This window comes from Sinocyclocheilus anshuiensis, unplaced genomic scaffold, assembly GCF_001515605.1.
Source record: "Sinocyclocheilus anshuiensis isolate Anshui unplaced genomic scaffold, SAMN03320099.WGS_v1.1 scaffold733, whole genome shotgun sequence".
Taxonomy (NCBI): Eukaryota; Metazoa; Chordata; class Actinopteri; order Cypriniformes; family Cyprinidae; genus Sinocyclocheilus; species Sinocyclocheilus anshuiensis.
Window position 1 is genome coordinate 48,981 of NW_015539923.1, and position 26,553 is coordinate 75,533.

The 26,553-nt window shown below is 36.5% G+C and overlaps 3 protein-coding genes and 1 pseudogene across 6 annotated transcripts in view; 1 reads left to right on the forward strand and 3 right to left on the reverse strand.

The window, feature by feature from the left end:
* The first annotated feature begins 431 nt into the window (after positions 1-431).
* Positions 432-6,898, forward strand: LOC107686537 (selenide, water dikinase 1). 4 transcript variants are annotated; one of them, XM_016483572.1, is made up of 9 exons: positions 432-546; positions 1,982-2,240; positions 2,325-2,428; positions 2,513-2,620; positions 3,643-3,797; positions 3,888-3,978; positions 4,059-4,158; positions 4,243-4,455; positions 5,962-6,898. In XM_016483572.1, exons 2-9 carry the CDS (start codon positions 2,048-2,050, stop codon positions 6,174-6,176), a joined length of 1,179 nt encoding a protein of 392 aa, XP_016339058.1. In that variant the 5' UTR covers positions 432-546; positions 1,982-2,047; the 3' UTR covers positions 6,177-6,898. The 4 variants fall into 4 exon arrangements, with proteins under 4 accessions (XP_016339058.1, XP_016339059.1, XP_016339061.1 ...); XM_016483573.1 differs by lacking the exon at positions 432-546 and adding an exon at positions 571-693; XM_016483575.1 differs by lacking the exon at positions 432-546 and adding an exon at positions 996-1,012.
* Positions 6,899-6,983: 85 nt separating this feature from the next.
* Positions 6,984-15,788, reverse strand: LOC107686536 (carnitine O-palmitoyltransferase 1, liver isoform-like). Its single transcript, XM_016483571.1, has 19 exons — positions 15,457-15,788; positions 14,053-14,214; positions 13,848-13,987; positions 13,458-13,629; positions 13,275-13,376; positions 12,888-13,025; positions 12,724-12,801; positions 11,451-11,558; positions 11,256-11,340; positions 10,938-11,133; positions 10,436-10,621; positions 9,952-10,057; positions 9,750-9,866; positions 9,442-9,606; positions 9,210-9,344; positions 8,800-8,952; positions 8,603-8,716; positions 8,401-8,493; positions 6,984-7,485 (listed from the first exon to the last, which is right to left on the reverse strand). Exons 2-19 carry the CDS (start codon positions 14,191-14,193, stop codon positions 7,402-7,404), a joined length of 2,313 nt encoding a protein of 770 aa, XP_016339057.1. The 5' UTR covers positions 14,194-14,214; positions 15,457-15,788; the 3' UTR covers positions 6,984-7,401.
* Positions 15,789-16,608: 820 nt separating this feature from the next.
* LOC107686584 (kelch-like protein 42) lies at positions 16,609-19,151 on the reverse strand (annotated as a pseudogene).
* Positions 19,152-20,794: 1,643 nt separating this feature from the next.
* Positions 20,795-26,553, reverse strand: part of LOC107686538 (choline/ethanolamine kinase-like) — a 6,617-nt gene continuing 858 nt past the window's right edge. Inside the window, exons 2-11 of the mRNA XM_016483576.1 lie at positions 25,719-25,827; positions 25,411-25,524; positions 25,081-25,214; positions 24,525-24,629; positions 23,528-23,586; positions 23,288-23,372; positions 23,092-23,200; positions 22,161-22,255; positions 21,942-22,023; positions 20,795-21,510 (exon numbers count right to left, since the gene is read on the reverse strand). Of these exons, the coding sequence (XP_016339062.1) occupies positions 21,454-21,510; positions 21,942-22,023; positions 22,161-22,255; positions 23,092-23,200; positions 23,288-23,372; positions 23,528-23,586; positions 24,525-24,629; positions 25,081-25,214; positions 25,411-25,524; positions 25,719-25,827 (949 nt within the window). The 3' untranslated portion in view covers positions 20,795-21,453. The remainder of the gene's footprint in view (positions 21,511-21,941; positions 22,024-22,160; positions 22,256-23,091; positions 23,201-23,287; positions 23,373-23,527; positions 23,587-24,524; positions 24,630-25,080; positions 25,215-25,410; positions 25,525-25,718; positions 25,828-26,553) is intronic.

Genomic DNA, 26,553 nt, shown 5'->3' on the forward strand with positions numbered 1-26,553 from the left:
TGCTTGTTTGTTAACAGATTTAGAATTTGTATTTATATTGTAAAGGGGCTTAATATTTGTATATTTGCATGAGGAATTTACAAATAAACAAAATTAAATGTACAATAAAACATTTATCATCACTAAACTGATCATTTATAGTAACCAAAAATAATATGCTAACAAAGCAAAGAAAAAAGAACGCAAATCCGCATGAAAGGTAGTTTAAAGGTGCAAACTAATGTGGACATTTTTTGTTGCCACACTCCGATCGCCTTTAAAGGGGATGTGATGACGTCACGCGGGAAAGAAGGACCCCACTAGAATTTCGACCTTTTAATTAAAATATCTCCTCAGAACACTTATTAGCTCGCATTGTTATTCGGAAGGGACATATCATCGCCTGAGCTGTTAATACAATTTCGTACGCATCACGAATATGGTGCTGTTCGTCAAGAAAAAGGGTATTGTTATTCAGTGTCCGTCTATTCAGGCACATTTTCCAGGTGCCCTTTCTGCGCGCGGTGCATTGCGGGAGCGTCGCGTCTCTTGTATCGAGCGAAACCGGTAAGCACAAACTGAATAGCACAATTAAAGGGGAAATGGGACACGAATATAACTGTGCCACAGTGCATTACTTGTGAGGAGAGCTATCTTAATTATTCCAGTAGAAGACATAATCAGTGGAATTTGTGTAAAGTGCACCAAATAATTGTAATTTTCTATTGTTGCTCTGTTGTGCACACTGCAATCATGGCGCTGGCGCTTTAAGGGTTAATTTTTGCCACCGCCGACATTTTTATAAACACTTCGTCTGGCTTGCTTCTCATATTCATTTGATTCATTTTACTCTATAAACGTTTTCTTCTTAACATGTATAAGTTATATTGTATATTAGATGCGATGAAATGTAATCGAGCAGATCGGCGCGTGCAGCGGTCTTTAGTGATTCTCGAGGGAATCGTTCATTTGACACGATTCTTTGTAATGACTCGTTCAAACCTCTTTGCAAGCAATTGTATTTGATTCAACTGTAAGTGATATTGTTGATTTTTTTTTAAATCTTTGCATTTGTAAATGCAACTCTATAAAGGCACGCCCTTATTTTTCGCTTAAAACAATATATTGGTAATCCAGCATAACAAAAATGGATGAAAAAGAAAAACAATACAACAAACGAATTAGATTTTTTTGTCTTTTTTATGCTAATGTTCTAAATGGCACTAGAGGTATTTTTGCTCTCTTTACTGTATTAGCTAGTTTCTGAATCGCCATTATACATCTAATATATTTGTTGTGCTCAATCAAAACATTTGCGATAATGGCTCAAAACGAGTCACTTAAGCGAACTCTTCAAACGAACCGAATCACTAAGAAGAATCTGTCGTGGACAGAGAGCGCGCGCCACATCAGTATAATGCAAGCTCCAAGAACCCAAAACCCACTTATTTGCTCATAGAAATGAATTACATAATCTATTTTTTAAGCAACACATTAATTATCCCAGGAAATAAAGTCTAAATAAAGAGCAGAATGCGTTATATACGCATGTTTGGGTGTTTTGTTCTATATGCAGTAATGAGCAGGACAGTTAAACAGAAACATGTGGCCATGTAAACAAAGCAGGCTGGACAGTGAATTCAGCTCAGCAAGAGCTTTGAACAGAGCTGATGTATTTAAAGGGGAGGATCACCTCTGAGCATCAGTGCAAAGACATTTGTACAAAACATGCATTCTTTTGCATTATTTTGATTCAAGTTTGGGGTGAAACAGTAGAGTATTTATGCTATATTTATTATTATGACTTGTTTCATGTTGTTTGCACGGTCGGTCACACTTAATGTCCTCATTTTGTATCCGTTTACACCAGGGGTGCCCAACCTCGGTCCTGGAGGGCCGGTGTCCTGCAGAGTTTAGCTCCAACGCAGGACACCGGCCCTCCAGGACCGAGTTTGGGCACCCCTGCTTTACACACTTTAATGTTTGTTTATTTCTTCTTCAGATTGTCATTACCATAGTCTGAAGGTGGTGTGTTGGCCGTTACGTGTGTCAGTGACGTTTTTTAAACATGTCGGTGCGGGAATCTTTTAACCCGGAGAGTTATGAACTCGACAAGAACTTCAGACTAACACGCTTCACAGAGCTCAAGGGAATGGGCTGCAAAGTCCCTCAAGATGTGCTCCAGAAACTTCTAGAGTCCCTGCAGGAAAACCATTATCAGGAAGATGAGCAGTTCCTCGGGGCTGTAATGCCCAGATTAGGTACATAACTATACACACACTCACAACTGGAAATGAAAGTTTTTAAGATTTTTAAATGCAAAACTGTTTTTTTTTTTTAAACAGGCATTGGTATGGACACCTGTGTGATTCCGTTGAGACACGGAGGCTTGTCACTTGTGCAGACCACAGACTATATCTACCCCATAGTGGACGACCCATATATGATGGTAAGTACTCACTTTAGAATGCCATAATAGATCAAATGCATCATAAATTGAAAATTTCTCTCTATGAATTCTCTTGGTTTCTAGGGGAGAATTGCTTGTGCCAATGTGCTGAGTGATCTGTATGCCATGGGAGTAACGGAGTGCGATAACATGCTGATGCTTCTTGGCGTCAGCAACAAACTCACAGAGAAGGTGAGACAGAGGAAAAATCCTTATGTGCTAATGAGATGTGAAACTGGCTTATAAATGTACAAACAAAGGTCACCTAAAAATACAAGCTGTCTTCATTTCACCTGTGAGTAAATGAGAGTTTTTGGGTGAACTAGCCCTTAAACCTTTTAAATGCATACAATAATTAAAGCCCATTTCTAAGACCCATTTATCAACGTGATCAAAACTTTGAAAAACATGTACACAATCTACTATATGCGTTTTTTCCCCATCTGAATAATAGTTTATACTTTTTAGCATGTAAAAGGTCTTGTAGTATAATTGTAAAACATCCACCTTCAGGTTGTATATAGTTCATATGTCATTTTGCTGTGAAAATGAACTTTTGAGAAAAATCATGTTAAAATGTGGGTATCAAATATGATTCATAAGGATTTTGAGAAATGTTAATTTTTTTCATCTCTCAATCATCATTGTATTGCACTGCAGGATACCAGATGTTTGTCCTGCTCACAATAAAAACTAAAGAGCTTTGATTATAAAACTAAGCACTTAAATATAATATAGAGCAGCAACTGACATTTATATAATTTTTTTGTAAGTAGTCTGTAATACTATTATTGATTTACATTACAAGCTTTACTTTTTGGCCATATCAATTATTAGCGACTGCACCTAATTGCATGTTTCTGCTCACTTTGGGCCTTTGAATAAAATTGAACTTTTTTTTTCCTCAAGCATGATCTCCGTATTCTTACTATATCATACTGTATGAGCCATAAAGCCTGATATATCAAATATGATACTTTAAAAACAATAAAACAACAAAAACATTAGTTTGCATATTTTGTCCAAAGGTTCAATAAGCTGTTCTATTAAAAAATAAATAAATACAATTTTGTCAGGCTTTACAGGGTTAAAAATGTTACATTTTTCAGAAAGTAATTACATAGACATCCAAAACAGAAATGGTATTATGTGTGTGTGTGTGTGTGTGTGTGTGTGTGTGTGTGTGTTTGTGTGTGTGTGTGTGTGTTTTATAGGAGCGTGATAAGGTCATGCCTCTGGTCATCCAGGGGTTTAAGGATGCATCTGAGGAGGCGGGAACCTCTGTTACAGGAGGCCAGACTGTTATCAATCCTTGGCTAGTCCTGGGAGGCGTGGCCACAACAGTGTGCCAACCTAATGAGTTCATTATGTAAGTCATTTTATGTACTCTAGTCAGTTGTTTCCTCATAAGCAACCAATATGTCTGTCCATTCCTCTAACTTTGAGCGTGTGTTTATAGGCCAGATAATGCAGTACCAGGGGACGTGCTGGTTCTTACCAAACCTCTAGGAACACAAGTGGCGGTCGCAGTGCACCAGTGGCTGGACATTGTGAGTGTTTTGGACATTTGTAGTTTCATATTATAGTTTGGAAAGTGTTTTAACTCTTGCCATCTTTTTTTCGGTCTCAGCCAGAGAAATGGAATAAGATAAAGTTGGTCGTCACTCAGGAGGATGTTGAACTGGCTTATCAGGAGGCCATGCTGAACATGGCTCGACTCAACAGAACAGGTCAGTATGTGATGCACGTATGTGCGGCTCATAAATAACAGGCTCCAGCAAATGTTTGACCTTTATCTGTGTCTCTCTGTGCAGCGGCCGGGCTGATGCACACATTCAATGCACACGCAGCAACTGACATCACAGGGTTTGGGATCCTGGGTCACGCTCAGAATCTGGCCCGGCAGCAGCGTACAGAGGTGTCCTTCGTTATTCACAACTTGCCGGTTCTCGCCAAGATGGCAGCCGTCAGCAAAGCTTGCGGGAACATGTTTGGCCTTATGCACGGCACCTGCCCAGAGACCTCAGGTATAAGATCCGACCTATGTCGCTCCTTTAAAATTGCTATTTATTTATGTAATGAATTTTATACACCATGATGAAAACGGAATAATGACATAACAATAAATAATAACAAATGGAATTCTAGTTTAATAAAAATCTTATGCATTTAAAAAAATGAAATCAATTTATAAAACAATTTAGAAAAAGGAAAATATTCTATTTCTTTTCACATTTTACATTTTATACATGATAACTGTATAATGAAATAATACGTTAAAAATAAACTATCATTTTAATTTCTAATTGAATAAAAAAAACTTGTGCACTTTGTGGAATTCTAGTTTAATAAAAATCTTATGCATTTTATATATGACAAACAAAAATAATAAGCAATTAAAAAAATCAAATCAATTTATAAAACAATTTAGAAAAAGGAAAATATTCTATTTCTTTTCACATTTTACATTTTATACATGATAACTGTATAATGAAATAATACGTTAAAAATAAACTATCATTTTAATTTCTAATTGAATAAAAAAAACTTGTGCACTTTGTGTGCAAAAATAACAAATAACAAATCAATTACACAATTAATGTGAAAAAAGGTCTATTCTTTTTAAAAATGGTTTTTATTTATTTTAAATGAATTTTCCACATTTTATACATGATGAAAACTGTATAAGGAAATAATAATAAATGAAAAAAAAATCTAATATTATTTAATTTCTAATTGATTAAAAAAACACGTGCATTTTATATATGAAAAACAAAAATTTAATCTAATTATTTTTAAAAATGGTTTTTATTTATTTTAAATGAATTTTTTTGTATAAGGAAATAATAATAAATGAAAAAAAATCTAATATTATTTAATTTCTAATTGATTAAAAAAACACGTGCATTTTATATATGAAAAACAAAAATTTAATCTAATCAACTAAGAAATAATATTAAAAAAATTATTGTAGAACAAAACTTGTATTTATAATATATACAGTACCATTCAAAAGTTTGGTGTTGGTAGGAAGCATAAAATAAGTCTTTTATGCTTCAAAAGGCTGCATTTATTTAATCAAAAATACACTGTAAATATTGTGAAATATTATTGCAATTTAAAATAATTATTTTCTATTTGAATATATTTTAAAATGTAATTTATTTCTGTGATGCAATGCTGAATTTTCAGCATCATTACTCCAGTCTTCAGTGTCGATCATTCTAATATGCTGATTTGCTGCTCAAGAAACATTTCTTATTACCATAATGTGGAAACTTTTAGGATTCTTTTTTTCTTCATGCTATGGCTTTTCTTTTAACTACCTCTAGTTTTATTATGTTTAAGTTAAAATAGGGAAGAATGTTTTCAATGTGTTCTCAAGACATTTGGATCCCACTGTACATGCATTTTATCCCTGTGTTAAGGTGTTCTTAATAAGCCGTTATTACATTCACTTTATCTTTGCAGAAAACAGCAGTCTGAATCTTAAACATGTTTCTTTTGCTCTTTTCCCTTGTAATGTTCTGTAGGGGGTTTGCTGATCTGTCTTCCACGTGAGCAAGCGGCCCGCTTTTGCGCCGAGATCAAATCTCCCAAGTACGGCGAGGGTCACCAGGCGTGGATCATCGGCATCGTAGAGAAAGGCAACCGTACGGCACGCATCATCGACAAACCCCGCATTATCGAAGTCGCACCGCAAGTGGCCACACAGAATGTCAACACCACCCCGGGAGCCACGTCTTAAACCTGACCCCGTGACCCCTGAGCGGCCCGAATGGCTAGCGCACTCTGCCCTCACCTGAAATATATCAGCATAATGATATATAAAACGTCTGCCCACCTTGGCCTTCGGGCAGATTCCTCTACATGGACACGGTTATAAAGCAGAAGAACATTTAACAAAGAAAATTCGATTGCCTTTTTATGTCTATAGTTTTCTGTTACATTAACTGAACATGCACCTGATTGTGAGGCAGCTTCCAAGTAGAACGAATAATTAATAGTATGATTCTTCTCTAATACTGTTGATTACTTCCAGATTTCTTCTGCTCGCACATCACCTGTGGTTTCATACTTAGCCATGGTGTGTTTTAGCCTTTCCTCTTAGTATGCACAGCCCATGTGGTAGTTCACATCGTAATCTTTGTCTCGAAACAATAGTTAATGAAGCTGCAGTGACGAGGAAGAGTCGGGAAAGGATTGCTTTTTTACTTTAGTATTATCCCTCGTATGTCGGATAAAATAACCCTCCCTCACTGTTCGGTGGAAATGTTGGACTGAAGGAATCCAAGGTAATACCTCTCTAATAAATCAAGCCCTCGTATTTTGGGAAATGCACTTCTGCCTTTAGTGGTGGTGCTGATGTTTCTCAAAGAATGTGCTAAACATTGGAGATGCAGTTTATATTGTATGATATTCACGGTTTCACATGAACATCATTAGTTCTGTTCTGTGGTAGAGCTGTTTTTATATTCTGTACAAAGGTCATACTTTCTCGTATTTGCTAATCATTATATATATGCCTTGAAACCCCTCCAATAAATCTCAGTTCTTTTTTTTTTTTAATTCTTGAAAAAATGTGTATATTATTGTGCGTGAGGGATGTTAAGATCCAGATTTTTTTGTGTACAGTTTTTCAGTTTAATTAAGTGCACAGTAAATTCAACATTTTAGAAGTAAATATGCACAAATGGAATATTTACAGTCATTTGCCAAAGACTACATGCTAATATATTTACAATTAAATACAGTATGTTTACACTTTCTTTTCCCCTTTTGCTCTAAAATATCTAGTGCACTGATTCATAAGCATTTTTTTGCTATAAATAACTACAATATATTTACAAGTTTATTTAATACTACTAACATAACCTACTGGTTGCTATTTGTGGTGTTTAGTGATTATTATCTTTAAACTGGTGCTTTCAGTTTGGGTCGGTTTTGAAGTTGCAGCTTCCTGTTTTTAGGAGTCACATCTTCTTTTCTTTTGGGTTGAATAGAGCTCTTATGTCCAGCATGGCCTGTCTGATGTTCTGCCCAAAACGGAACGAGTCCTGAGGACAGAAAGGAAAAAGACAGTCTAAGATAAGGAACAGATTCAGAAGTGTAATATACTAAATCATCATTCATAATAATGGTTTTAAAGGATTAACATTTAATCCAGAATTTTCTTTAACAATTCCCCCTTTTTTTTTTTCTTTTTTGTTCTTTTAAGCAGAAGTCATGAGTTTTGGAAGATTTGAGGTTGAATAAATGATGACTGAATTTTCTTTTTTGTGTAAACATTTGCATAAACTCGATAGTTATTTGTTCTCCAGTTTGGTCAACACGTGAATGTTCGGTTATTACCAAGAATTATTAAAGTTTTTTTTTTTTCTCCATAAAATCAAAATCCTCAAATGACCAAATAAGCAAGCTCAAATGATGAATGTATGTTTGATATTTCGCTTCCATTATCAATACAATATAACTGTAATAATAAAAAAAAATTAAAAGAAGAAATTATACTTAAGTGTTCAAAAGGTGAGATCTTAAAAAAAAAAAAGAAAAAAAAATCTCAAATGATAAATTATCAAACCGAGCGATAAGGAACGGTGTTCGGCAATAAAGTTTTAAAACGCTCTAACTCAACAGACCACACCACAAACGACTCAGTGGAACGATATCGTTGGAATAGCTTTTAGAGCGTTTATTTATCAATTTGATAAACGATAAAAACATGGACAGCCAATTAAAATCTTACTATTTTAAAGCGCGCGCTGCTAGGTTCACAGAACATAAATCAAGCGCGCGCGTTGATTACGTAAACAGAAATTTATCATCCGTTGGTGTGTACGCTAATATAATGATTGTTCTTGGTGTGAAAATAACAAGGCTCTATATCTGGATAATGTATAGCCTTAATTTTACTTGTCAGAATCATGTATTCACAAAGTGGCACTTAAGAAAAATGTTTGAAATTCGCCTACCGTTTCAGGGCTGGAGAACTTGCTGGAAATGTGGAATGTAATGAGATTCTCGCCGACAATGATGTAAGAAACACCATAACCGTCATCAGCAACCTGTATATACAGAGTTTTGAATCAACAATGTTCAAATATCAGGTTTATTATTTACTAAACTTGTTGCAATGACACGTTGTGTACTGTAGGGGGAGTGAGTGAGACTCACAGGCCCAAAGCCGCCTCCTGCTCCCACATATTTGGGAAACTTCTGAGTGTCGATGAGATTGAGCTGCTGTTGAGGGGTCTGACTGGTGGAGAGGCGCCAGGGCTCTGACAAAACCTATCAAAACAAGATGTCTTTGAGACTTAAGCAAAATTAAACAGGTATGTCACGTTTTATACTCAAGACAGACTTGTACACACCTGTTTGAGGAAGGGTGAGTCAATACCCATTACTTTGGACACAATGTAGAGGCAGAAGAGATGGCGGTCGATCCCAGCTCCAGTCATGGCCAGACGGTACATGTTCTGATGTTTATCTGCAGCTTTCTTGAAGAGCGCTAACCTTTGCTCATTCTGGTAAACAAGCAAAAGTCAGACAAGTTAATATAATTTTCAAAAAAGTTTAAAATGAATACACATTTTCAAAGCTTATACTGTTGCTTAAGTGCTGATGTTCCACTGGATATTTAAACAGTGGTCTTGAAAAATACTGAAATCTTTTATTGTCGATGCAGCATTATGCTAATTGCAAAAACAAAAGTTTTCAGTTACCAACTTTTAAAATAGTGCTGCTATGACTCCTGGGTTGGGTGTGTATATATTGCTCTCACCGTGGTACTTTCATCCTCCATTGCTTTTACAAAAGCAGTGGACTCACAGGTGCATGAGCGCACGGTTTCCGTCCGGCCTTCGCGGAACATGCGCGTCATGGATGATTCGTAAGTCAGACAGAATTCACCCTTGTCCTGCTCCAACAAACATCCTTCATTGAACGGTTTGTTCACAATATACAGACATTTTTGCAGAGGGATTATATGTACTGTAAATATGTGTGGCTTGTACCCTGTAATGAGCTAGTTGCAGTGCCAGCTGGATAAAAGCATCAGGACTTGTTCTGCATTTCTTTATCAGGCCCTTCCCAAACTCATTAAACAAGCAGTCGTGGAAATCCACATCGTCAGCAATTCCCTTTGCAATCATGTAAGAACCTTCAATAATCTCCTGGCACTGAGAAACATAAGGAACTTTAATCAGTTATCAATGTAGAAATGATCTTGCAGTTGTCAATGTACATAAAACACCCAATTAGAATGTTCTATTTTTTTATGTAAACCCATGTCAAACACTAAGATGTAAGGGTTCATTCATACTGCTTTTGGGATGTCCCACTGTAGTCTGGTAGGGGGTGCCAGGCTTTTGTTGATATCTCCTTTGCAATGTCCCTCCGCCGTATATCCAAGGTGGAAACAGTCTGTGGCTAAAACATACTTAACAGAAAGTTAAAATGTTTGTTAATTCTTACAGCATTAATTACATTATGCATATTTACAGTTATTATTATTCATTGTTTACCTCCCACATATGTCCTATGATTGGGGAGTCAGCCCATGAATGCTCAGTGTTGATGCCAGTTTTACCATTCTTGTAGACAATCAAAGTGAAGGATTTATCAAACCACCTGACAGGCGAGAGTATTGTGTTTCAGTGTGTAGATGTGCAACTGGTCATGGTCAACAAAAATAATTATCTGTTAATGAGACTTAAAAGTGCTACTTGCAGCGTTGTTATCATTAACTGAGAACAAAACAATTGATAAACATTTTCATTAACTGAAATAAAGCTGAAATAAAATAAAATATAAATATTAGATGAAATACTTGTGCCTAAAGAGCTAAAATGACTAAATCTTAAAGGGAAAATAAACTAAAACTAAATATAAATATTAAAAATAACAAAAACTAATAAAAATAACAAAAGCACATAATTACTAGGACATTAAAATTAAAAATGTTATAAATAAAAAATTTATAAATAATACTGAAATACTGGTTCTTACCTGTCATAACACTTTCCATGTAGTAGAGATTTGGCGTAGAGGTCTAGGGACCGTATGTTCTCTGGATCGTATCCATGTGCTTCATCATCCAGAGTCATAAAAAATGCAGCTGTTTCAATGGCCTCCAGAGACGCCCGGTTGACCCCCTCATTGAAGTACTTCAGACGGGCCCTGGCCCAGGGAACCCTGGATGTGAAGATTTCATTCAGCATTTATTCACACTCATTTTGTTCCAAACATGCATTTCTTTATTTTGTGGAACACAAAGCAAGATTTTGAAGAATTTTCCATTGATTCCATTGTATTTTTTGTCCATATATTGGAAGTCAATGGCAACTAAAATGGTTTGGTTTCCAACATTCTTCAAAATATCTTCTTATGGGTTCCACAGAAGAAAGTCGTACTGTTCAAACTGTTTGAACACCCTCTTGAAGCCTCCTGGACCCCATTTTGGACCCCATTCTAGTACACAGTTGCAGGACTATTGTGAGCTCATCTTCACCTGTTCCCGGCAGTCAGTGAGGGGAGCTTGATCTCTCCAGGTTGAGGTTCAGACTTGTCATCCAGGATACGTTGAAACTGCAACTCAAGCTCTGAGGGCCAAAGGTGGCGACCACCATAGTACAGCCACACCTTAAAGAAACGGCCTCGATGGTACACAACCAAGTGCTTCCTGTCCTTCAGATGCTGCACGAAATCTGAGCATGAACAAATCAGTGTGAGAAACCAGCATGTCATGGTTTGAAATAAAAAGCCATGAAACTGTAAGCCTATTGTCAAGTAGTATATAAAGCTGAAAATATATGAAAAATGTCATTACCAGTCTCAATGCCAGGAATACGGGTGGTGTTGAACATCCTCTCGTACTGAAAAGAGCACATGGGGACAATCCCAAGAGCTCTCAGCTGACAAAGAGAGAACAGAGGGCATGATAGGAAATTTTTCTATATTTATATTTTTCATGGTAATTCAATTTTGTGGATGGAAAAACGCTTTTGTGTTTCTGTGTCAGTACCGGGGTAAGTTCTCCTCGCTCCAGCTTACGCCGATACTGCAGCATGGCATGGACTATGTTTGCTGCTCGTGAAGCCTGTCTGTGTGTAGGGATCACATAGAGCAAATCCTGGCAGATGGAAAAAGAGAAATGGATACAGACAGTTTTAATAAAGAAGCATATTAAAAAACAATAGCTATTAAAAAAGATTAAACATCTTAAATGTTTATGAGGTCAACTGCTTTTTCTATAGTCAGTCAGCTGGTGGCGCCATTGGATCTGTTTTAAGTTTAGTTCTGTCATGACAACTCTTGGAGGGATTGGCATGGTAATGTACATGACATTGTTAATGTATTTGGTCTTGGCGGAATAGATCTGTTACGCTGTAGCTGCAGCAGATCAAGTACCGAGACTTGCTACTGCCAATACATCCACAACATGCTGCTGTGAGAATGTAAGAAATATTGCTGCTGCAAATATAACATACATGAAATAACCCCCATATAGCATACATGAATCACCTCGTAGCAGATCTATACAGGTGGAGCTGGGGAAGGTGGAGGGTTTCTGAAGCAAGCTGCAACAGCTACGGCAAGCACTAGTCATATATTTGAATGTTGAGCAGCGAGCTCATTGGCTGCTGATACAGGAGAGAACCAATCAGCTGTGCCATGTGATAATGATGTCATTAGGTCAGATTGAGTTAGACCTATCAGAATGCGCCATCTAGAGTTCCATGCCAGAACTCTGTATTTCCTATGAATTTCGCTATGAAATCATTTCGAGTTGATTGATTATTTTTTATACTTGAAATTTAAGTTTAAGTACCTGTTAGAGTCACTATGTATTGTTTTGTCACCTGTCAGGTTTTTAACTTTCAAAATGAATTCAGAGAACAAAAGTGGACTTCAGTGGCTTTTATTCCATTTTATGCTAGTATACTACTTAAAATCGACAAAATTAACTTTAATCAGACTTATAACAATTCAAAATATACCGTTATTTTTACCTATAATACAAATTTGAATCCATAAATGTCAATCTAACCATAAAACCCCCTGTGTCTGTGCTTCATGGCCTTGATTTAAATAAAACATTTCTGACTATTTAAAAATAAAAATATTTTTTTATATATCCTCCCCAACTTCCTGTTTCAGTAGGAAGTATATCAACACATGTATGAAAACTGCATTCATTTCATGGTCATATCAAGGTCTGATAGGTTAAAGACTAATTGCCTAACAGGATTATTGTTACACTCTAATAGATATGCTACATGAAGATGTCTGCTCACCATTGTGTAGAAGTTGCTGTTGACCATGATGGGGTCCCGTCCTCTCAGGTAAATGTACTCCTCCCACCAATCACTCACCTGTTAACACACACCAGCAATTATAAAAGGGTTTCCAAGGGTTTATAGTCCACTCATGTAGAAGATCTCTGGCTTTGTTTACTTACATAATTTGTGGCCCACCAGGATTTGAGTTTGAGGTGTTTTTGGAGTTTGGGTGCAGGATCCTTTTTGAAGTCATTAGCAACAATCTCCATCTGTTTATATTGCTCATCATCCAGAAGAGGTCGAACTGATTCAAGATACTAAAACAGTAAAGAAAATAAATAATATAAAGGAAAACAGCCGATAGAGTGCAGTGTAATGCTCCCAAAATGAAAGGGAAAAAAAATTGATGGTGATTGCTTTTAATTTCTAGTGCTTTTAATCCCACAATGCAGTATAAATAAATAAATAATAAAATTAACATGAATTTTTATCTTTAGATTAATGGGTATAATGTAACCAGCACTCTTGATAGCATTATATATTCATGACAGCTGATGATATTTTACCCTGTTGATTGTGTCATCAATGCTCGGTACTGGCAGATGGGGCAGAGATGCCTGGAAGCTGTAGAGCAATGGTCGCCGACCGGACAACAGCTTTACAAAACTCTAAAACAGACAGAATAAATCATAAAACTAGCCACTTTTTAAACAGCACTATACATATGTTTTATTTCATGGGAGACGCACCAGCCAGACTTTAGTAGAGAAGCTCATTTTGCCATGTGACTCAAAGATCCAGCCGTGATAGGACAGGAGAGCTTTCAGGATGTACCGCAGCAGAAAGATGAATGATAACCACAGGCCTGTGGCAAACAGGATGGCACTCAACACCGTCTGAGTCTGAACGGTCATAAACTCACTACATGGGAAAAAAAATATTTAAAAGTTTTATATATTAAAATACAAATTATTACAAAAATAGATTCTACACGGCCATCTATGCATGTTGTTCTTTAGGACTATTTGTTTCAAAGCTGCTTTAATCATGCATGACACTGGCTTAGATTTATGTATCTGTGTTTATATGTAACCATCATATCCATACATAAAGTTTCCATGAATGCGTTCGTAAGTTACCTCACAGGTAGAGATGTCTTGATCCTGTCAATCATGCCCATAGAGGGGTCGATCCTGGCATACATGGTGCTCATTATTGCAATAACTACAATTAACCAGCTGGAGGGACTGGCGGGGTACACACCTGTGAGAACGCCATTCTGTTCAAAATGAAATAAAATATTATTTTCATTAGATAAATAGATAGATAGATAGATAGATTCACCTTGAAGCGGATGGCACGTTTCTTCCATGATGTCACTCCAGATAGGTAGATGTGTTTGAGAACCTCGCGGCTCAACTGTAGGTCAATGCCATCAGGTGTGACGGTGAACTGAAATGCCACTGCCTGATGAGCCTCTGCCATTATACAGGCTTAAAGCACAGCCTGAGGATTGAGATCACAATAAATGAGGTCACAATAGAGTATCTTTAGCTAAATCTCAGTTTATGCTGTGTTTACATGCCATTTTCAGCTTAGTTGGTGTAGTCTGGTGGAAAGATTTGGGCTAGTAAGTGAAAGGTTACGCTACGTGATGGATTATCACCATTGTGCTATTTGTGATACTTAACCTGAATGTTTCTGTGATCAGTGTATTGTAAGTCAATGTAGATACAAGCATCAGCTAAACTAATAAGTAAATAAATGAATGTCTTAAACTGCTTAAATTATAATAAGAGAATTTATGTCCTTATGGAAGGCTTGAGGTTGAAACCTGGCAGAGGAAATTTACACACTGTATGATCAAAGACCCAGATCTGCAGCTGGAAATATCCCATGAAATGTATGAATTGGAGAATTATTAAGATCAATCACCACTGTGCCATTTCACCTCAAATTGCTCCAAAGAGAATATGCTTTAACAAGATTCTTGAAGTCTCTTCTAGGTTATAAGATTCTGATAAATGACAAAAATGCATTTTTGCATTTTGCATCCCCCTATATAGGGACCGATATAGGACATGTATTCCTCTGAAGTCACAGAGTTCAGTTATGCCATGACACTGTCAAGCTTATGTTTCTTTTTCCATGTCATATGACTGCAGCCAGAAGAAGTGGGGCAAAGTTGAAGAGTCAGAAATAACGTAGTAGGACATCTGAGAGGGCTGGGCTCTTATGTGATGAAGTTTCAGTTCCAAAACACACGTGATATCTGACGCAGGACTGCGTAGATGAGGAGATTTTTTTTTAAATAGTATATGCAAGTTGCTAAAAATACACTTTTTATATTAAATTGGACACAGATATTGCTGTATGGTAAATTTTGTGGATCATACTGTATAATAGTATAAATATAAACAATATGTCAATTTCAAACACAAGTATGTGGTGCAATAAAAAAATGACATTGAAAAGCATATTTAAAAATTGTACTTTAGTAAAACTTTAACAGTACTTAAATATTTACTACGAAGAAAATATTTGTGATCACCAAAATAATAATTGATACTTGGAAGTACTTTGATGAAAAATGTAAGATGTACAATTTTACAGAGACAAAATAGACAAGACAGACTCTGATGCAACTACACAGAACTCAATTTAGCTTAATCATGAAAGATTATCAAACAGAAAAATTCAAAATGCCTCAAAAGGATTTTAATAAGAAATATAATGAATTTACATTACCTGCAACACTTCAAGTCAGATGAAACTCAATGGATAATAAGATACAATTTTCTTTCAGTAGGGCTGGAATGTCCTTTATGGAAGCAGACTGTTCTTCACTCTTGTGCCTTTCACTCAACTCCTCATGTACTCTATAGCACAGTGACTAGTTATCTCCTCTTCTACTCAAACTTTCTCCTCTCCCTCCCTCTCTGTTTTCCTTTTTTTTGCGAGTTGCCTGTTTTCTGAGTGGTTGCTTTCTTCTTCTAAGCTACCTGTTACATAGTGGCCCTCATAAATGCTCGCTCTCGTTCTGTGTATGTGTAACTAGATACTCTTAGGGCAGAGTTAAACTGGTGGCTGTACAGTCAGAACAAACTGTATGATCAAACGCAGGCTCAAATCTTAACAGTGCAGCTGGCAATATCCCAAGGCTGCATGCCAGAACATTCTGATGATTGTTGTATGAGACTGAGAGACTTTATGTAAATGTAGGGATGTGTCTTTGTAAAACATCTTTGAAATAAGGCTTGTGAGTGTGTTATGTAATAGGTCAGGCATCTTAAAGACACATTTTTTAATATTGCATAATAAGGAACTTGATGGACGATAGCAGAGATTTGGATTTGTACATTTTGTTGAGAAAATGTGAGCGGTGCTTACTTGTCCAAAACCTGCTGCCATAATGCCAGGGTGTTGTAATGTGTTTGCTAATGTGTTCTGATTGGTTTTAGGTGGTTGCTTACTGATTTCAGGTTAAAGGATCCCACCTCAAAGTTTCTATACTTTTGTGGGCTGTAGATATGGCTTGGTTTTTCCTTCAATGTAAATTTATGGGATTTTCCCCTCTCACATTTCACATTATCAAGTGAAATAATTCTGATTACTTAGAAAAGTAATGACACACCTCTCCTCAACAGGCTTCAAGATTTGGGGAATCATTTGTGTCCAAAGCATAGATAGTTCTGAAAGAGTTATGTGCAAAAATTACACAAGTTTAAATGTCTGAAAAACTTAAACTTAAAGTATGTACAAAGGTAATGGTTGCATCTTAACAAGCACCACTACAATTAAAGTACAAGTACAATTAAAGTGTACTGTCTAAACTTTAATTATTACAATAACAGGTTCTCACAAAATGCTTTACTTTATACAAGTTGATACATTTATTTATCAGTAGAGGTGGGAAAGGCTCTCGTAGCAGGTGGTGACAGGAAGTGAAGGAAGAGGACAGAGGGGCAATGAATGCAGGTTCAGTTTAACTACAGTATTGTCCTTCATCCCTGACATGTAGACCTCATTATGCAGAACAGTGCCCTGGCCAATTAAAGAGGTCTTCTCTATTGCTCTGATACGGCCCCACTTCTGAGAGTCCGCACAGAAAGATGTCACCATGGTTTCAGAATTGTTCCCACCAATTACAACCAACTGACTATTGGCAGCACCCAGGAAGTGCAAGATGGGGAGGTCTGCACTGGAGCGGGTTAGTGTGGGGAGCAGTTCAAACCAGCAGTCTTGAGAGGAAGAGAGAGAATTGTGGCAAAGAGGACAGGTTAAAGTCAGCATGAAATGGAAATTCACCCTATATATTTTCTAAATGCATCTTATTGATCTTGTAAATGATTTATCCATGCATATGACTTGTTGTCTGCTGGAAGTTTCACTTGAATGTATGTCACAACACTGTTAGTTCATACATCAACCTTGAGCAACCAGCAATCTTGAGCAAGGAACTCAAGGGCAACAGCTCATGGATCAACCCTGAATGTTGTCTGAACCTACAACCTTTCGGTTACCCCCTCAGATCTTTAATCACTAGGCTACATCACACCAAATTGTACCTTGTCTAGTATCGTAACGCAGCACCAGTTTCTCTCCAGTTCTCTGGATGTTCCCCAGTACATAGAGGCAGTGTCCCAGGCTGGTTGTGAGTGGGGAATCATGGGAAAGGGACAGGCTGAACTGGAAGTCTGTCAGAGGGAGAGAGGAAACAAATTCCCAGGTGTCTTTCCATGGATCTTACCCCTCTACAGCGGTGTAGATGCCTGTACTGGAGTCAGGAGTCACAAGGGAATCCAGATACCAGACACCCACAGCAAAGATTCTCCCTTCACACACAGCTGCATTGAAGTGACGCCTGTGCTGAGAGGGATCATGGACAATCACATTTGAACTTTGACTTTATTCTTGCATATCTGATACCTATCAGTTGGGAAATGTGGGTTTTGGGAATGAGACCTTAAAGGGATTGTTCACCCAAAAATGAAAATTCAGTCATTAATTACTCACCCTCGTTCCAAATCCGTAAGACCTTCGTTCATCTTCGGAAAACAAATTAAGATATTTTTGATGAATTCCAAGAGCTCTCTGACCCTGCATAGACAGCAAGGATCCTAACATGATCAAGGTCCAGAAACGTAGTAAGGCCATCGTTAAAATAATTCACGTGACATCAGGGGTTCAACCGTAGTTTTACGAAGCTAAGAGAATACTTTGTGCGCAAAGAAAACAAAAATAATGACTTTATTCAACAATTCGTCTAACGTATCTGCATACATAAATTGCATACGTTGTTTACGTATGAGATACTCTCCGAAATGCCACCAGGGTGACGCGGAGGAGACAAATTGTTGAATAAAGTCGTTATTTTTGTCACATGGATTATTTTAACAATGTCCTTACTATGTTTCTGGACCTTGATCGTATTAGGATCCTTGCTGTCTATGGGAGGGTCAGAGAGCTCTTGGAATTCATCAAAAATATCTTAATTTGTGTTCTGAAGATGAACGAAGGTCTTACGGGTTTGGAACAAAATGAGGGTGAGTAATTAATGACAGAATTTTCACTTTTGGGTGAACTATCCCTTTAAAGGACAATATTTTCCAGGTTATACTATTATAGGTCATCAGGTTGGAACATGAAGAACTGGTTTGTTACTGGTCAAAGGTCTACTAGACCCAACCAGCTTGACCAAGATGGTCTTGCAGCGCAGTTAGGTACCCACCTGCTTGTAATTCAGCTGGGCACCTATTTAAACGAACTTGGACCAGCTAATGACCAGCTTGAAACCTTAAGAGTAGGTGAGTGTACTTTCATTGCAAAGATATTGACGTCTATCCTAATGTTCATACCTTAATCAGAGGAGCTGTCGATACCCAATGATTGGTAAAAGGGTTGTAGTGGTAGGAAGCCATCTTGAACTCATAACCCTTCTTTACACAGTGTCTATAACCCCCTATGAGATAGAGGTAATTATAGAGAACCGCTGTGGTGAAGCAACACTTATCTGCACAAAACGGCAGATCTGTGAGAGAACTCCATTTCCCATCATCCCTGTCTTCCTCCAGCCTGAAAAGCTTTCTTGCAGCATCTGTTTCCGGGTCATTCCTTGAGGTCAAGTTCTCCTTCCTCAAGCAGCATAAGTGTGGAGTTCCATTTGACCTTAATCTGAGAAGCTGTGGATCCAAGCCCTTGCTCAGGTGTGAACGCTCCAGTAGATACTTGCTCAGATAGGTTAGCACAGTCTCTTGGAGCTCCTCACTGCAGAGTTCCTCAGCCAGCTGCAGATAGCCCAAGCAGGTGTGCTCCGTTAAGGCCTGAGAGAGGGCAATCAGTAGGCGATTGGTGAACCCGGAAGCATGCAGGTAGGTGCTCACCCGTAGGTGTTCCACAAGGAGGTCTTCAGGAACACATGTGCTGGTTTGCACCATTACCATTGGTCCTTTGCTCTGGTGTCGATAGGTCCTGTACTCTTGATTTGTTCTCCAGACGTCTGACTGTAGGTTATCAGACTCCTCTTGTACAGCACCAGAATCTGCCTGTCTGAACTGAATCCAGTTCAAACTACTTTTGAAGCTCAAACATCTCCGTATCTGTTCTAAACTTCTTGTCAGTCATGTGCAAAAGTACATTAATGCAACCACTAAAACCTGCCATAGATTAGCCATGTTCCCATTTAGGTAGAATACTCTTAATACTTGTACGACTTAAAAGGTTTTGTATGCTTCTTCCACTGCAATTTGAATGCGACTCACAATCCCAGCCAAGGCCATGTCATTCCATGGTGGATGGAGGATAAATCCAGCCTTTTTTTTTTTTTGGTAGATCATGCATGGTTGTTTTCAAGGCTCAATATGGCGCCTGTGTGCCAGAGCAATCGCAGTAGAGCTATTTTAGGGAATCGCTGGAGCAGGAAACAAAATATGGTGGTCCCTTCTGTTCAGTCTACTGAATTACACAACACTTGAACCATGTTGGGAACTGATGATGCTCGATTAATATACTTTATATGGATCTGTTTAAAACATTCTTAATTTTTGAACTGGTACAGTAGTAGTGTTTTGAATAGTGCATTATCTTACACAAAATGTATTGTTAAAATATGATATGACCGAAATGATCAAACTCAAAACAATGTCTACATCTCTGTAGGTCACCGCTGCTTGGAATGGAATTCGAAACCTTTATGCTAACAACTCAGATCTTTAACCTTCAAGTTACTCCTAAATATTCAAATACAACATTCACACCAATGTCAGCATGATTTTTTTTTAATGAGCAAAATTAATGGATACCTGCATGGCAAAGGAACAAAAGGAAACATACCAGAGACAAGTCTACAGTATAACTTGAATTAGCCAAAGCAATTATAGAAGTTAACATTGGTTCTAACAGTGCAATTGCTTCTCAACTCAATATTAAGAATCAGATTCAATATCAACAATGATATTGGGAGCATGTTAAAGTAGCCTAGCTTAAAATGTTCATGGTCCCTCAATATTTCTTTTGTCCCTGAACTTGCTACAACATACGGGAAAGAAAGCATTGTGAAAATGATACAGATACATTTGTTTATAGACGGGGACAAATACAAGAGCATCAATTTGACCATTCAGATTCTCCCAATAATATTCCAACAATGTACCATGATTCTTAAGATGATGATCCCACTAATTCACAGTATAATGCTACTATCCTTCATTTGTATTATCAGCAGTTACTTAAAAGAACTTTGTGTTTAGAAAGGGGACAAAGGCATTTGTCAGTTTAGTAATTAAACTTCTGTTCTTGAGGTGGTATTTCCTTTATGTGCAGTTCAGACTATATTTAAACCCATGTACAAATGTATACAAGATGGCTGTGGACAATAATTATTGCTACATATCAATATGGCTGAGCAAAGACTGGTCAAATCCCAAGTAAAACACAGAAAACATAGCTCAAGACATTTCCTATTATTAATAATTTTTCCAATTGAAAGTTAAATGGCATCAAAATCAGAAAGAAAGAGTAGTTAATGTGCCATTCTGAAACGAATTAATTGACTCCTGAGTTTAAAAAAGACGTGCAATGTATTTCACAGTATGTAAATATAGGAAGGATGCAATAATTTCGCAATGTTTTAAAACACTGGGGAGGAAAATTAAACAAGCTACAACGCTGCTTTTGTTTTCAGATGAAAGTACAAACAAATATAGTATTTAAAACTAGGACACAAAAATGAAGAGATATCACTGGACCCTGTGGTTTACACAGTAATTATGATGGACGGATTGATTCTTGATAGAATTAATAGATAATGTTGACCACACACAAGTTTCAATATTCCAAAAAATGCAGTTACATTATTATAAATAAACTGACAAAATGAATTTTACAGTTCGCCTTGTACAATGAAGAGGTACGAACAGTACGTGAATTGTATCAAGGTTTCAGTCACAAAATTCTATCCCCCCCATTTGCAGATAATTTGTAACTTTTTACCTTCTAATTTTTTGGAAGGAATAAGAACAACTATAATAAAGCCCTACAAAATGTGACTTTAAGGCAGGTTATCTTTGGACTATTCATTATTTAAAATTAATGTTCCCCAGGATGAACCGTTCTATAGCAGTCTTAATTGTTTTGTACTGTGCCCTTTCTTGAAGTTTTATTTATTTATTTATTTTTTTAAAAATCAATACCTAAACAACAGGCAATGCAAAATGATATCCTGAAGCATATGCTGTATGTCACAATTTAGGAAAAGAGCTTCTTCTGTTTGAAGTATGTGTCAAACCTGTGCTGTGCATAGTCCTGGGGAAAAACAAAAGAGATAGAGACAGAAATGAGGTGATATAGCTTTTCTGTTTCACATGTCTTCAGATCAGTGATGAACAGAGGGGGGGGGTTGTTCTGTATACATACTTCTGTTTACTGTACACATGACTATGATGCTGTTTGAGCTCTCAGAATTGAGTATTACTCATTCGTTTATGGATAATTCACAAATAACATGGACATGTACTACAAACTTTATATGAATGTATAAATGAATATTTAGATTTTAGGTGCTGTATTGGCCACCACTGACATGCAGTTACTCAACAGTTAATTATAAAGTAATTAATAAGTAACAATTTTAATACAATGACAGTCCTACAAATCATCATGGAATGATTAGAAAAAATGTTTGTAAGGGTTATAATTAGTTTGTGTGTGTTGTGTTTTTTTTTTTTTTTGTTTACCATATATCCAAACTCGATTTTAGAGATCTTGGCTTGAATAATAGACCACAAACCCCAGAGGAAATGAGACGCAAGGGCAAACCTGTTTGTGTGCATGTGATTTTTGAGACAAACAGATAACAAGGTTACTAGGTAAAGGTGAAAATACATCAAATGGTACACAGTGACGCTTTTCCCATTTTATGTCAATAAAAGTCTGATAGTAAATACGATTCATACCGGTTGGCCTCAATGATCATGTCCTCTTCTATCCTGGCTTGGTCAACAGGTGCAATGCCCCCCTTTTCTGACAGATAGTGTCTGATAAAACGTAACTGAAAAACAAACCGCAAACAGGTTCAAAATGATATCTATAAGAATATCTATTTTGTTTTGATATTTAAAAGGGACTGATATTGTCCCCTGCCCCATGACACAATTTCGAATGCTGTTAAATATTAACATTGTATGCTGCTGTGCTGACCTCTATAAGTTATAGTGTCAACCTTTGACACACTTTTTATGTCACGTCAGTTCCAAAACTTTCCACTAGATGACAGCTTCACCAAACTACATGTACATTATGTCCAACACAAATGATCTTTCAACTATGACAAATCATTAGTCATCAATTTGTAAGAGAAATACCAAGCACAGATTAATGTCAAATATAATTTATGATGCTGTATTGCATCTACATAAGAACAAAAATAGCATTCGAAAAATAATAATAATACTATTAATCTGGCATATTATAATGATTCTAAGGTTTCAGGTTTTTATTCACATTTTTGTATCACCATCGTTTATTCCTTAATATATTTGATAACATTAAACTCAAATTTTAAAGATGGATTTAGTGAACATAGTGAATTTTAAATAATTTCACTTCAACGTGAAAGATTTTGTGTTTGAATAGGGTTTTCTTGAGAATACTGCTTTAATTCATAATCATTTTATGTCCTCAATTTTACTTTCTGTCCTGTGATGTTTTATTTGTAAAGTTATTTGGATTTGTACAACACAATATCCAAATAAACTGAAATGTTATTTTTCAGTTGACCATTTATAAATTGTTCTTTTTTTAAGTTGTTATTTTATTTTATCTTGTCTCATCTTGTGTAATATTAATGATAGGCTGTAGTGTGTGGAAGAGCAGGTTGTGACTCACCTGCTGTTGTCTGTTGGGGTAATTCTCCACCTTTGCCTTGTAGAAGGGCCACTGATCATATGTGTAGTCATATATCCATTCACAGAAATGATTCCCAAAATCAAAGCCTCTGCACTCAGAGCAGACCAAAAGAATAGTTCTTCAGAGCTGCATTTATTATAAACTATACAATGACAATTATATAGGTTAGTTTTACCTGTAGTTATAGCTGCTGTATTCAAAATCAATAAGCATTAGTTTGTCAGATGAATTCTCTCGGCCATCTAACATGAGGATATTGCCTGAAGAACAAAGTATGATTTTATAGATGAAAGGGCAGATATGTTTCATAATGGTACAACACAACAGTGACTGACAGACCCGTATCAGCTCACCAGATTAGGCAGCTGGCAGGACTCTGGTATGCGTGTACGAATGTGAAAGTGATATCTCTTACCTTCCTGTACGTCATTATGGCAGAACACAACTGGAGAGGGAGTAGCTGCCAGCAGTGACCTGACAGACAGAGACGGCACATGATTAAGTGCTACTTTATCATATTGCTCTTATAAACCGGCTTTTAAAATGATAATTTTTATTGTTTAAAAGCCCATTGAACAAAAAGTGCAGAAAAAGACAGGAACACACACAGAGCGGTAGACAAGCATTTCGTTTAGAGAAAAGTTACACAATCACGTGTGTGTGTGTGTGTGATTGACCAAGCAAGCTGAGTATGCACAGAATGCAGCTTCCTGTAAGTGCGCCTAATCAGTGATGCCTGGAACTGGGCTAAGGGTGTTAGCATACAAACACACTTAACACTACTGTTCAACAGTTTTGGGGTCAGTAAGATTTTATTTCTTTTGAAAGTAGCCTAATTAATACTTGTATTCAGCAAAAATGCATTCAATTGAACAAAAGTTACAGTAAAGACATTTATAATGTTACAAAAGTAATGCTATTCTTTGGAACTTTCTATTCATCAAAGAATCCTGAAAATATTAAGCAAGACAACCATTATTAACATTGATAACGATAAATGTTACTGATTGTGAGCACCACATCAGCATATTAGAATGATAAGATGACAAAGAAATATGTGACACTAAAGACTAGATAATGGCTGCTGAAAATTCAGCTTTGCATCACAGGAATAAATTACATTTTACAATATATTCAAATAGAAAACAGTAATTTTAAATTGTATTTTCACAATATTACTGTTTTACTGTATTTTTGATCAAATACGTGTAGCCTTGCTTAACATAAGACACTAAAATAAACATAAGAAAAAATAACAACAACAAAAAATCTTACCAACCCCAAACTTTGGAACAGTAGTGTGTACATACACTTATACCTTGACCATTTGCTGTTATCTGGAAGTTCAAGTATCACAACACGCTTTCCATTCATCCTTTCAGCTTTTTTAATTTACGTGCCATCTTTCTCACCTCAGATTCTCCAGTTCTGCAGGAAGATCATACTTCATTAGCTTGGTAAATTTCTTGATGTGAGCTTCACGCACAAATTGTATTATTTTAACTTGTTCCATATACCTGTTCAGAAGAATAAACAGTCATTTTAACACTTATGCCAATAGAAATATACACAGCACACATGTTAAACCACCATCTGCATAATTTAAATATAATTACAAAAACATATTAAGGTCCATGTCATACACTAGCTCAATTCCATTATCTGAGGCACATTCTGTTATTCTTGAGGTAAACAGAGTAATTAAAGCTTGTGATTTCTGTACAGTTGCAACAAAATACAGTATGTCTGTTTAAAACAGCTATTCCCAAACAGCCAAACTCATTGGTTCAGCCAGTGTTGCTACAACTTAATAGAAGCTAATGTTTTGACAGTTACACAGTTTTCAGGTATGAATACTAATCTGCATATTCTGGGATAGAATCATGTATTTAAAAAAAAAAAATACACAGGTAGTGATTGTTTCTATAACCGTTGGACTGCAGTCAGAAGACAGTGTGAGACTTTTACCGGTCAATGGTTCCAAACAGCCATTTGGGTTCCTTGTTGAATGGCATCTGCATCCCATGGAATCGTGCCATTTTACTGGCTATTTCAGCTGAGATCTCTGGGAACCCCAACTGCTCCGTACGCAAGCGATTACTCTGTGGAAGAGAAAAAAGATCTGATTATCTCTCTTAGATTATGCATACAGAAATATGTGGAATGATAAATATTTTATCTACGTTTAAGGCATGCAAATGTCTCTGAAGCTTGACTGCATAATTCAAGTATAGCTGTGTTTAAAGGTTTATTTTTAAAACATGCATATAGAATCTGGGATTTTGGATTAAGACTCACAGGCAAGTACTGCTCTAGACGACCTTCTGGGAAAATGCCATAGAGATGTGGGCCCAACTCTCTCTCTGCTAAAATGGCAAACATCACACTTTCCAAAACAAGAGAATCCACTCCCTGTGTGTGAACACAGAGAGACAGATGTATAGGAGCAAACATGCACAGCATGATTACATAGTTATATGACATCAGGGAATCGACAGCACTGGGCAATAAACATCTTGCCCAAGATATAGACTCTTATCAGCTTATCAGCTTTTGCAACAGCATATTTGGTCTACTTAACATATAATATGGTCAGGGTGGCACACCTGTAGAATGGCCCCGTAGATCCGGAGCAGAACTCGTCGAGGTTCGACCCCGGTGGGCTGAACATCGTCGGGTAAACTGCACATGTACAGCAGGTTACTGAGTCCTCCACTGTGGGAACAAAAAAGCAGTATTGTTCTTTATTTCTATGTATATGTAATATGTGCGTGTGTGTGTGTGTGTGTAGTAATATATATACACACATACATATACACTGCCGTTGAAAAGTTTTTGATCAGTATTCAGTAAGGTTTTTAATGTTTTTAAATGGAGACTTTAATGCTCATCAAGGCTGTATTTATTTGATCAAAAATACAGAAAAAGACAGTAATGTTGTGAAATATTATTGCAATTTCTAATATTGATTTCCTATTTTAATATACATTAAAATATAATTTATTTCTGTGACGCACCACTGAATTTTCATCAACCATTTTGCCACTCTTCAGTGTCACATGTTGAGAGACTCACATGTAGAATATTCTATTCTAGTTTTTTTTTTTTACTATTACACTAAAAACTATTTCTATTTTTTTTTTCCAACATTGATTTTAAATCAGCATATTAAAATGATTTCTGAAGGTCCATGTAACACTGAAGACTGGAGTAATGATGCTGAAAATTCAACTTTGCTTCACAGGAATAAATTATATTTTAAAGTATATAAAAAAATAGAAAACTGTTATTTTAAATTGCAATAATATTTTACAAAATTCGTTTTTTTTGTTTGTTTCTTAACAAATAGGTACAGCCTTGATGAGCATAAGAAACTTTAAAAAACATTAAAAATCTTACTGATCCCAAACATTTGAACTGCAGTTTTTTTTCTATATTATG